The 12559-nt window shown below is 50.3% G+C and overlaps 1 protein-coding gene across 1 annotated transcript; it reads right to left on the reverse strand.

Annotated features, from left to right (window-relative positions):
• Positions 1 to 5553: 5553 nt before the first annotated feature.
• Positions 5554 to 10835, reverse strand: KLK7 (kallikrein related peptidase 7). Its single transcript, XM_069551400.1, has 6 exons — positions 10595 to 10835; positions 10188 to 10298; positions 9557 to 9716; positions 9116 to 9357; positions 8765 to 8901; positions 5554 to 6349 (listed from the first exon to the last, which is right to left on the reverse strand). The coding sequence occupies exons 2-6, from the start codon at positions 10246 to 10248 to the stop codon at positions 6194 to 6196; spliced, it is 756 nt and encodes a 251-aa protein (XP_069407501.1). The 5' UTR covers positions 10249 to 10298; positions 10595 to 10835; the 3' UTR covers positions 5554 to 6193.
• Between the last annotated feature and the right edge of the window lie 1724 nt (positions 10836 to 12559).

Consider the following 12559-nt stretch of genomic DNA (forward strand, 5'->3'; position numbering starts at 1 on the left):
AGAAACCAGCGTGAGCCTGGCAGTACAGGTTAACATTTAATTCTTGCATTAAATCAAATTGTCACCACCTTTGCTCGGGCCCCGTCACCTCTGGGATGAAAACCGATTTGGCATTTGATATGCTCTCTCTTGCCTGGAGAATCCCCAGGGACGGAGGAGCCTGGAGAGCTATGGTCCATAGGGTCGCAAAGAGTCGGACAAGGTGGAAAGCAGCGGAGCAAGCAGGCATGCTCTCCAGGGAAGCTCCTCCCACCCCCACCCGCAGCCTCCCCCAGCCTCACCCAGCCCTTCTCACTCACCTCCCCACTGAACTCAGCATCTTCTTCTGAGGACCCCCCATCCTCCCAAATATCAGGCTGGACCATTCACAGCCACTGATCCCCAAGCACTGTCCCCCCGCCTCCTCTCTCTGTGTGATCCCCTCTCTCCATCCCCATGTCCCTGGTCCCAGGTCAAACCTGCTCCTCTCCCATCTGGACCATTATCGCAAATTCTTTCCTTTCTCTGTATCCTTCATGTGACCTCAGAGGCATCTCCCTGTGTCCAGAGCTGACCTTGCCTCTGTCCTGCTCGCACCCCTGGCGTGGGTCCCTCAGCATCACCAGGACAAAAGTCCCAGTCCTTCAGCATTCAGGGCAGCTTTGGCCAATAGGAATATAATGCCAGGGACACGTGCACTCTTAAATATTCTAGCAGCCACCACAATTTTTTTTAAGTAAAATATTCATTTTAATATCTCATTTAGCTCAGTGCATCCAAAACAATATCATTTCAACGTGACATCAAAATACGATTTTAAGGAGGCAGTTTGCTTTCTTATTTTTTGCGTAGTAAGTGTTTGAATCCCACGTGTCTTTTACACATATGTGCATGCTAAGTTGCTTCAGTCATGTCTGACTCTTTGCGACCCCATGGACCGTAGCCCGCCAGGCTTCTCTGTCTACGGGATTCTCCAGGCAAGAACCCTGGAATGGGTTGCTGTGTCCTCCTCCAGGGGATCTTCCTGACTCAGGGATCAAACCTGGGTCTCCTGTATTGGCAGGTGGATTCTTTACCCTTTGAGCCACCAGGGATGCCCCCTTTACGCTTACAGCACCCCTCAATTGGAACTTGCCACATTTCACGAGTCTGGAGACACCGAGGTGAGTGGCTGCCTTATGGCCTGGAGCAGCTCCGCTCCACTTGTCTGCTAGGGCTGCAGCCATGGAGACTAGCAGTGTTCCTGAACCATTCATTACATGTCTTCCAGCCTCTAAGCCTTTGCTTATGCTAGTCCCTTCTCCCACAATGCTCTTCCCACCTCCTCCTGGCAACAACTTGCCATTGCTTCATCATCACCTCCTTCAGGAAGGCGTCCCTGAACACCACCCAACTTCCAGCCCCTTGCAGGTGGGTTAGTCACTCTCATCGGAGTTCCTAGAGCAGGTGGCTCCTTCCTATCACCATCTGGGTCCATCTCCCACACTTGGACCACGAGCTCCTTGAGGGCAGACCCTAGGGCTGACTCATCCCTGTGTCCCAAGTACCAGCACAGGACTTGGCCCAGAGGAAGCCTTAGGAAATGTTGACCAAGTGATTAAATGATTTCATTACACCCACTCCTGTTTTACAGAAAAGAAAACTGAGGCTCAGAGAAGGGAATTTAGTTGCTCAACCTCGAACACCCAGAAAATGATGGAGCCCGAACTGCAACTCAACTTCCAACATGGCCGTGGACACGGCCCATCTCTTGGGTGCCACCTCTGGATCCCCCTTACTGCTCCATGGGATGGGCGGATTTTTGAGGAGCTGCAGAGAGCCCCTTAGGAAAGGAGGGAGGTGGTCCACAGTGGGGAGTGGAAGAAGCTCTAACAGAGAGTGAAGTGCCCACCTCTAGGCATTTGCCAGTGGCCCTCATGGTTCTGCCATCCCCACACGCCATGCATGCTCATCCTCTGCAAAAGTCTTCAATGAAGAAAATGTTTGGGACTTCCCTGGTGGCCCAGCGGTTAAGATGCCACCTTCCAGTGCAGGGGGTTAGGGCTCAGTTCCTGGTCAGGGAGCTGAGATCCCTCATGCCTTGGGGCCAAAAAACCAAAAACATAAAGCAGAAGTAATATTGTGACAAATTCAAGAGAAGATTTTAAAAATAGTCCACGTTACAAAAAAACACTTGAAGAAAAGAAAGTGTTTTATTAGAAAACTTTATGAAAGTAGAAGCAAGAAGAAGAGCCAGAAGTCACAAACTGTAAAAATCAACCCTCACTGCAGGCTGACTCTGTGCCAGACACTGTTCATGCACCTTCTGAATATTAAATTTATGCTTTGTAACAGCCATGGGAAACAGATGCTCTTTCCCTCATTTCTGGGGTGAACAGGGGACTTCCCTGGTGGTTAAGACTTTGCCCTCCCAATGTGGGTTCAACTCCTGGTCAGAGAGCTAAGGTCCCACACACTGGGGGGTGTGGCCAAAAATTTAAAGAAAAATTAAAAAAAAAAAAAAGGATGAAAGAATTTGAGAAGGAGGGGCCGTATGTATACCTGTGGCTGATCCATGTTTATGCATGGCAGAAGCCAACACAGTACTGTAAAGCAATCACCATTCAACTAAAAATAAATTAATTTTTTTAAAAAAGCACAATACCAGAAAAAAAAAAAAAAACAGAAACAACAGCTACTTCTGTAAACCCTTCGTGGAAACACCAAATCTTATAATAAATTCTTCTGAACGTCCCTTTCCTGAGATACCATGACTCCCATTGTGTGCAGTTTCTTCCGTTCCAAGAAGCAATAAAGTTGATTTATTCTACTTCAAAAAAAAAAAAAAGGATGAAAGAACAAAGGTGGGGGAGTGATGCACTCAAAGGCAAATAGCTCACAACTGCCACAATGGGATTGGCATCGAAAAGCCATTTCTAGAGTCAGTGTCTTTAATGAATACAGTGTACTGTCTGCCCAGAGAAAAAAGAAGTTGTTTTTTTAAAAAAAATTCAACAAGAGAGACCTCTCAAGTCATTGCAAAATAACCCACCTTCAGATTTGCATAAAGATCCGCCTAGAGGCACAGTCAACTATCCCCAGGCTGACCTAGTGAAACTGCGATGTTTTGTTCTTTTAAAAATGTTTAGATTGAATATGGATTTACAGAGAGGGGATGTTGATGGGGCTTCACAAAGGTAGTGGCCAAATACTCTGCGTGGCAGGGGTGATCTTTGCTTCCTGCAGTCGAAGTGCAGATTCTTAACCACTGGCCCACCAAGGAAAGTCCCTCAAAGCCTTTTGACATTCCTTAAACTTGACACTTAAATGTGCCAGTAAATTTGGAATGTGAGCAAATTTGGAAAACTCAGCAGTGGCCACAGGACGGGCAAAGGTCATTTTTCATTCTAGTCCCAAAGAAAGGCAAGGCCAATGAATGCTCAAACTACCACACAATTGCACTCATCTCACATGCTAGTAAAGTAATGCTCAAAATTCTCCAAGCCAGGCTTCAACCATACGTAAACTGTGAAATTCCAGATGTTCAAGCTGGTTTTAGAAAAGGCAGAGGAACTAGAGCTCAAATTGCCAACATCTGCTGGATCATCGAAAAAGCAAGAGAGTTCCAGAAGAGCATCTATTTCTGCCTTATTGACTATGCCAAAGCCTTTGACTGTGTGGATCACAATAAACTGTGGAAAATTCTGACAGAGATGGGAATACCAAACCACCTGACTGCCTCTTGAGAAATCTGTATGCAGGTCAGGAAGCAACAGTTAGAATTGGACATGGAACAACAGACTGGTTCCAAATAAAAGGAGTACGTCAAGGCTGTATATTGTCACCCTGCTTGTTTAATTTATATGCAGAGTACATCATGAGAAATGCTGGGCTGGATGAAGCACAAGCTGGAATCAAGATTGCCGGAAGAAATATCAATAACCTCAGATATGCAGATGACACCGCCCTTATGGCAGAAAGTGAAGAACTAAAGAGCCTCTTGATGAAAGAGGAGAGTGAAAAAGTTGGCTTAAAGCTCAACATTCAGAAAACTAAGATCATGGCATCTGGTCTCATCACGTCATGGCAAATAGATGGGAAACAATGGAAACAGTGGCTGACTTAATTTTTTGGGCTCCAAAATCACTGCAGATGGTGACTGTAGCCATGAAATTAAAAGACGCTTACTCCTTGGAAGGAAAGCTATGACCAACCTGGACAGAGACATTACTTTGCCAGCAAAGGTTTGTCTAGTTAAGGCTAGTTTTTCCAGTAGTCATGTATGGATGTGAGAGTTGGACTATAAAGAAAGCTGAGTGCTGAAGAATTGATGCTTTTGAACTGTGGTCCAACTGTTGGAGAAGAGTCTTGAGAGTCCCTTGGACTGCCAGGAGATGCAACCAGTCCATCCTAAAGGAAATCAGTGCTGAATATTCACTGGAAGGACTGATGCTGAAGGTGAAGCTCCAATATGTTGGCCACCGATTTGAAGAGCTGACTCATTTGAAAAGACTGTGATGCTGGGAAAGATTGAAGGCAGGAAGAGAAGCGGACGACAGAGGATGAGATGGTTGGATGGCATCACCGACTCAATGGACGTGAGTTTGAGTAAACTCTGGGAGTTGGTGATGGACAGGGAGGCCTGGCGTGCTGCAGTCCATGGGGTCACACAGAGTCGGACATGACTGAGCGACTGAAATGAACTGAACTGAACTGAAACTTGACGCAGATTCAGAGGCCGGAAGAGATTGGGTGTCTGGACTCTGGTCTGAGGGAGGAGGGGGCTTTGCGCTGGAACGCCAGAGGAAGTTAAGACATTCTGCAGGGACAGTGGAACTCCTGCAATACACGGAGGGTTGGGAGAGTGGGAGGTGAGGAGAGAAGGAAAGTGGATGGAGCCTCCACAAGAGGAGAATGCTGACTGGGAGGGAGTTCTGGAGGAGCAACTGGAAAGACTGGCAGGAGAGGATCCCTTTGTCAGCAGCTTCTGATGTGTGACTCCCCCGGGGAGCCTCTGATGGCAGCAGCAGGGGTGTGGCCAGGCTGAGTCACTGGGGCTTCTCCCGCCTCCCTTTGTGAGGCCCCTTCTTGAGGATAGGAGCCCACCTACCGGGTTCCCAGCCCCCCATCTCCCCTGACACCCTGGAGGCTGCGTGTTCACTTTCGGTCACACAGCCCCTTGCATGACCCAAGGGTCCTGTCTTCCTGCCAGCCTTCTGTTTCCACCTTGTACTCCTAATACATCACCTGTGGAATGCCTAGAAACACTTTCACATCCCTCTACACCCTGATGAAGTGGCATATTCTCTAATGCTGCCCTTTTACTCTCTCTGCCTTATTATTCTTTCTCTCTCCCATTTTACAGATGAGGAAAACTGAGACCTGGAAAATGGAAAAAAATATGCCACTGGGCATGGAGGCAGGACAAGGGGCCAAACATCAGATATATTTTTCTTTCCCATCTCCCTCTCTTCAGGGTGACTTCTCCTCCACTTTGGAGCTCCAGAGCTTCTCCACCTTTGTTTTCCAGGCTATTAAAGTGCACACCCACAGAAAAGTAAGTGGAAGGAAGCAGGCGTCCCGTGACTACCACTGTATGCAGGCTGGTACACGTCCTTTCAGGCTTTATTTTGTGAATATTTTCATTTTACACAGTGAGAACCACATACACATATTTCTGTATATTCCTTCCTTCATTTAACATCACACCACATAAACATGCTCACATGATACTAAGAATTCTGTGTAATCATTATCCTTAACAGCTTCAGAATATCTTTGCCTCAAACCAGCCTACTGTTTGAACAATCCACTGTTTCTAGACACCTTCTGTGTTTCCACTATTTTGTTATGAAAAATAACATTGTGATAAATTCAAACTTTGCTCCGTATTTTGCATTTTTTTTTTTAAAGTAGACAACTAGAATTACTAGTCAAAGGTGGAGGACAAAACAAATGTCCTCACTGCCAAATCACCTTCTGTAAAAACTGTATGAATTCACAGTTTCAGTGGCAGAGAGGGCTGGTCTCATTGCATCCTTACCAACATCAAGGTTTTTGTATTTGTTTGGCTTTCAGGTCCTTACTGATTTGATTGGCTTACACACATATTGTTGAGGTTTTGACACGCCTCTGAGGAAAGATAAAGGCAAGTAGGACTGTAGGTCACTGAGGTCCTTATTTCTGTCAATTTCCTGTTCCAGAGCGTAGGGATGGAGAGATGGGAGTGGAGAGATTAGCGATATCTTCTCATGGTCTCTTTTATCCAGTCAACATACTTGCAGACTTGGGTATAGACACCTGGGTCGTTGGGTTGGCCGCAAGGGAAACTGCCCCAGGACACCACGCCTTGCAAGGTACCTTTGCACGTGAGTGGTCCCCCTGAATCACCCTGGAAGGGATAAAGCAAATTAGCTTCAGCTTCGGAGGGAAGATCCTGCCCCCGCCTCAGGTGTCAGTCTTTGTCAGGCGGACCCTGGATTTCCACCACGACTAACGGGGAGAGATTCACTGTTTCTGGGGACCAATGGAAGAGCAGAAATTATAGCCATCGAGGAGAAGAGAAACCACGTTGTCTAAAGACATTGGCTTGAGCCCCAGCCCATGGGACCAATCACAGGGAAAGGGCGGGGCTTCTGGCGGTCAAAGCCCCATTTCTTCCCTATCTTTGGGGATTCTGGCACCAAGCCAAGGGAGGAAAGTGTGATGTCTCCAGGGGATGGATAGATGTGCGAAAGGGGGATGGGGTGGCCCTGGAACCCAGGGGCCAAACTGATGACATAATTCACAAGGCCCGGTGCAAATTGGAAATGCAAAGAATTCCCTGGCGGTCCATTGGTTAGGACTTGGCACTTTCACTGCCGCGGCCTGGGTTTCAGCTCTGGTGAGAGAGCTAAGATCTCCCAAGTGATTTGGCATTGCCAAAAAAAAAAAAAAAAAGAGAGAGAGAGAAAGAAAATGTGGGCTCCATAGCTCAAAAAGTATTAAGAATTTCAAAACAGCAACAGGAATGTGTTAAACCAAGCGTGGGACGCTCCCGAGTGTGGGACCCTGTGTCACAGGACGACTCTCACACTCAAGAAGCTGGCCGTCACTAGGGGAGGAACAGGATGCCTTACTCTTTGGGACACCCATTCCTGTCCCATCACCCCATCCCTCACACATATGGTGCCCCCATTCCTGACAGCTGAGGGTGCAGGTGAGAGGCAAAGGAGTGGGGGCAGGGAGGTATGGGGAGAGAGACAAGGAAAGGCAAAGAGTCACAGAGAAAAGGAATGGAGGGGACCTCCATGGTGGTCAAGTGGCTAAGAATCCACTTTCCAGTGTGGGGGGACATGGGAGCTCAGGGAACTAAGATCCCACATGCTGTGGGACAATGAAGAGAAAAAAAAAAAAAGGAAGAGAAGTATAGCAAAGGATGAAGAAGAGGTTGCCAGTGGGAGTGGAGGGGGCAACACAGATGGAAAGAATGAAATGAAATTCAGTGAAAAGAGAGATGTGGGAAGATGGTGTTCAGAGACAGAGTGAAAGCGAAGGTCACTCAGTCGCGTCTGACTCTTTGTGACCCCATGGACTATACAGTCCATGGAATTCTCCAGGCCAGGTACTGGAGTGGGTAGCCTTTCCTTCTCCAGGGGATCTTCCCAACCCAGGGATCGAACCTAGGTCTCCCACTCCGCAGGCAGATTCTTTACCAGCTGAGCCACCAGGGAAGCCCAAGAACACTGGAGTGGGTAGCCTATCCCTTCTCCAGTGGGTCTTCCCAACCCAGGGATCGAACCGGGGTCTCCTGCATTGTAGGTGGATTCTTTACCAACTGAGCTATCACAGAGAGGGGGTTACAAAGAAGAAGGGAGAGAGAATTCCTGGCTTAAGACTGGGTCCCAAGGGAGGGGAGCGAGACCTTAACTTCAAGCACCCGATCTCAGTAATTGCAATAAATACTATTTTAATGCAATACCTTAAAAATTGAATTTAATATGAAAAAGTTCATGATGAACACTGTATCCCAATTTCAGAGAAAGGGTCAGGTACCAGGCTGTGCTGAGACTCACTGAAGCCTGAGGTAGATGAGAAATTCAGTAAGACTGAGGCCTCTTTATTGAAAATTCTGATATTTTGTTCATCGTGGACTTTTGCATGAATTGACAAAATATTGCATTAGAAAGTGATTTATCTCGATTCCTGAGTTTTGGGCGCCTCTTCCCCTGTAAAGTTTGTGTTTGGGGGCTGCACGGGTGACTCAGTCAGTAAAGAATCCGCCTGCAATGCAGGACACCTAGGTTTGATCCCTGGGTCAGGAAGATCCCTTTGACAAGAAAATGGCAACCCACTCCAGTGTTCTTGCCTGGAGAATCCCATGGACAGAGGAGCCTGGTGGGTTACAGTCCATGGAGCTGCAAAGAGTCAGACACGACTGAATGATTAAACCACCACCGCTGTGTTCATGGGTTGCGATACTGAACAAAGATGTCAATTTAAAAATAAATACAGTTTGTGTTTGAAGCCAAGGCCACACATGCCTACCCTTTGGCCCACAGGTTCCCCATCCCCAGACCCTCCTGTTCATTTTTCTGCCTCATCCTCAGGGTCACATCAGCCCGCAGTGGGCTCCCACTACTGACCTGAGCAGAGAATGGGGTGGTGAGAGCTAGGAAAGCTGAGCCCGGGGCGGGGAGTGCAGGGGTGATGGAGAAGGCCCCGCACCAAGGTCACGTGCAGAGATTCTGGGTGAAGGGGGACAACGGGGGCTCTGTGCTCAGACGAAGCAGCCAGGGACCCGGGGCGGGGGAGGAGGGGGTCTCACGTTGCAGGCGTTGGTGCTGGAGTTGGGGATGCCAGCACAGAGCATGGAGTCTCCCAGCAAGTCCTTGTAAACCTTCCTGCAGTCTTGTGGGGAGATGAGCTTGACGTCTGTGCACATAAGCTGCGCTGGAAAGGTCACTGCGGGATGGGGAGGGGTGCCAGTCAGAGGTCTGGGGTCTGGATGGGGAGAGGATGGGGGTCCAGGATTCTGGACCCTGAAGGACGAGGGGAGGAGGGGTGGGGGGAGGGGCTCCACATTCAGATTATGAAAAAGGCGCTGACTCCTGTTCTCCCGGGTCTGGGGGAGGAAGGGTCAGGGTCTGGGGCCCCTGGGTCTCCCAGGCAGCCTCACCATCAGGACTGGTGGTGGTGCCCCAGCCGGAAACGGTACACATGGTTCCGGGGGGATCACAGCGGGAAGGCAGGTTGACTTTCTTCACACTGGACGACAGCTTGGCCCGGCCATTCAGCTTCACCAGCATGATGTCGTTGGCGTGGGTCTGTGTGGAGTATCCCGGGTGGCGGAAGGACCGTGTGGCCTTGATCTTCTGGCCACCTACTAGCCGGTCACTGCCCATGTGCATGGTGTACTCACTGCAGGAGGGAGCAGTGCTCAGAGAGACGCCGGGAGTGAGACGGGGGGCAGGGACCCAGAGAGAGGGGGACGGGGACCAGAGAGGGGGGACAGGGACCCAGAGAGAGAGAGGAATGGGAACCCAGAGAGAGAGGGGGACGGGGACCACGGAGAGGGGGACGAGGACCCAGAGGAAGGGCTGGAAGTGCTCGCACATACTTCATCATGCAGTGGGCAGCGGTGAGCACCCACTTCTCGCTGAGCAGCATGCCTCCGCAGTGGAGCTGACTGCCCTTGAGCAGGGCCACCTGCCAGGGCTGGGAGCCTCTGGGACACGGGACTCCATCAATAATCTTCTCCCCACTCTTGTCGCCCTGGTCTGGACAGAGACATGGAGGAACAAGTGGGCAGCAAGCCTCAGAGGAAGACTGAGTCAGCTGCTAAGGGATTTGGAGACAGATGGAGACAGACAGACAGACAAGGAGATAGGCAGAAAAGGAGAACAGTGCAGAAAGAGCAGGAGATGGAGACGGAGACGGAGACAGCCTGCTCAGAAACCCAGGAGGAGCATCTCGTCTGGGGGGCCGCCGCCAAAGCTGAAGGGAGAGACGCTGCGTGCGGGAGACAGGGTCTGGGGGGCACAGAGACCCCCGGAGGCAGAAGGAAGCAGGAAGGAAGGAGGCAGAAGGCAGAGGAGTCTTGTCTTCCAAAGGAGGAAGCTGCTGGAGCGGGGGGGAGGCCCTGAGCAGGCACAGCCCAGAGAGGAGCCCCTGAGGAGGGTCAACGGGGCTGAAGATGGGAGGTCGGGGGTGAGTGCAGCCCCCACCCCCACTCCTGGGCTGGTCCCCACCTTCCTGTGCAGCAGATCCCAGGGCGAAGGTCAGCAGCAGGATCAGCAAGGGTGTCGTCATGGTGACCCCTCTGAGCCTCTCAGGGGCTGCCAGGCAGGGAGGTGTCTTTTCTGATGCGACGAGGACAGAGTTGGGGAAGCAGGAGTCCTGGCCCCCAGCCCCTCCTCCCTCTGACCCAGGACTCCAGGCCCCCAGATGCCCTTCCCCTGGGGACCCAGGAATCTGGGCTCCCATCCCTCCCCATCCACCAATCTGTATTCCTAGTTCCTTTTCCCATGAGACCTCAAATTCCAGACCTCCAGCCCCTCGACCGTCAGAACCAGGCGTCCAGGTTTCCCTCTGCCCCCTTCCCTCAGGAACAGGAGTCAGGGGTCCAGCCAGCCTCAACCGCCCCCTCTCCCCCTACCGTAGATGAAGCCCCTTCTCAGCTCGGGGAGGTCAGCTCGGGGAGGTCAGATCCGACCCGGGCGCCAGACTCGCCTGGGAGCCGGGCGTCTCCAGCCCGGCGCACAGCGGCTGTCTTATACCGAGTCCACCCCTGCACCCGCCCTCGGCGCCCTGGGGTGCAGGTGGGGCCGGCTCTGGGACGCCCCCTCCCGCGTTCGCGGTTATCTCGAACCCCTGCGGCAGCCCAGGCGCTTGCAATCGGCTCTCTCCACCCTCTCACCCCCGCGCCTTCGGCCGGCATCCCGGGTGCAGCTGCAGAGGGAGGACCCAGACGCTCCGGCCCCAAGGGCTGGGGGCGGAGTTCAGGGGGCAGCAGGGCTCAGGAAATGGGCTCTGGCTGGGCCCTCCTCTGGGGCCATTTTCTTGCACCCATCCCCTCTCAGAGATGCCCTAGACCCTACACCCTAATTCTCACCAGTTTGGGAGAATTCGTTCAGGCTGGAACTCGGTCGTCTTTGAACCTGAACCCATTCCCAACCCTCATATAGCGTTAGTGGCTCAGTGGTGTCTGACTCTTTGCCACCCCATGGGCTGTAGCCCCACCAGGCTCCTCTGTCCATGGGATTTTCCAGGCAAGGGTACTGCGGTGGGTTGCCATTCCTTTCTCCAGGGCATCTTCCCGACCCAGGGATCGAACCCAGGTCTCCTGAATTACAGGCAGACTCTTTTAAATTTAACCCTCATATAGGGTATGAATTTTAAAAAAAGAGACTCTTTCTTGACTGGATAAATGCTTACTGTTATCAGTATCATCTGCGTTTTCATATTATACCCAGATTTCTATACTATGTATTTATAACAAAAGCGTCTGTACTAAACATTATCTACTTAATATCACCTCTTTCTTTATAAATTACTTTGAAGAATTTTTCCTCTTAGTATGTTTAGATGGGTTCCCCTTCCTTCTTAAGGGTTGCATAATAATATTCCATATTATAGTTGTATCATGATTTATGCAATCTGTTTCAAATTAGAGTATGTTTGGATAGTTTTAATTGTAATAATGCTGGGTTGTGCTTCCTTGTACATTCATCTTTGCTAATTATGTTCATTCAAGAAATATTTACTGAGCATCTGTTTTGTGCCAGAAATTATTCTGACTCCTGGGGACATTGTGGTCAGCATTCCTTCATACAGGCTCTTGTTCTAGTGGGTGGAGACTGTGAATACTAAAATAAGTGTATAAAATACATGCTTTGTTTGTGAGATGTTGGTTAAGTACTGAAGAGAAAAATAAAAGCAGGGAAGAGGGACAGGGAGATACTGGTTTCCCCCACTGGTTGTATTATTAGGAAGATTCCACATGACGATAACATTTGAACAAAATCTTAAAGGAGTTGGTGGATGGGTCCATGTGGCTCCTTGGAGGGAGTGAGTTCTAGGCGGAGCAAATGGGCTGCTAAGTTAGGCAAGAGGCGTGGATAGAATGTTCTAGCAGGGGAGCCCTTTCAGAAATTTCCATTTATTTCTTTTTGTCTGTGCTGGGTCTCCGTGGCTGTGCAAGGGCCTTCTCTGGCTGCGGTGGACAGGGGCTGCTTTCTGTTGCGGGGCTCCAGCTTCTCATTGCAGTGGCTTCTCTTGCCGCACAGTGCAGGCTTTAGGCGTGGGGGCTTCACTAGTGGTGGCTCGTGGGCTCTACAGAGTGAGCTCAGAAGTTGTGGGCTCCTAGGCACGTGGAACCTTCCCTGACCAGGGATCGAACCCATGTCCCCTGCATTGAAAGGCAGACTCTTATCCACTGCGCCACAAGAGAAGTCCAGGGGAGCCCTTTGACTGGAGCTGAATGAGCAGGAGCACAGGGCAGGTGACAAGGTGATGAGGTAACAGGACTCGGATGACATAGGACCTTGAAAATCAGTGTAGGACTTTGGCACTTACCTTGAGTAAGATGGGAACCATTATACCTGAAGGCCAGTTCCTAAAA

Source organism: Ovis canadensis, chromosome 14 (genome assembly GCF_042477335.2).
Source record: "Ovis canadensis isolate MfBH-ARS-UI-01 breed Bighorn chromosome 14, ARS-UI_OviCan_v2, whole genome shotgun sequence".
In the NCBI taxonomy this organism is placed as follows: domain Eukaryota; kingdom Metazoa; phylum Chordata; class Mammalia; order Artiodactyla; family Bovidae; genus Ovis; species Ovis canadensis.

Bases quoted from the DNA above. Each gene is read 5' to 3' on its own strand.
- KLK7 (XM_069551400.1), bottom strand. From the start codon at position 10,248: ATGACGACACCCTTGCTGATCCTGCTGCTGACCTTCGCCCTGGGATCT. The intron at 9,717-10,187 runs GTGGGGACCAGC...GTCTCTGTCCAG, and splicing joins GGGATCTGCTGCACAGGAAG to ACCAGGGCGACAAGAGTGGG. The intron at 9,358-9,556 runs GTATGTGCGAGC...TCCCTCCTGCAG, and splicing joins GCTGCCCACTGCATGATGAA to TGAGTACACCATGCACATGG.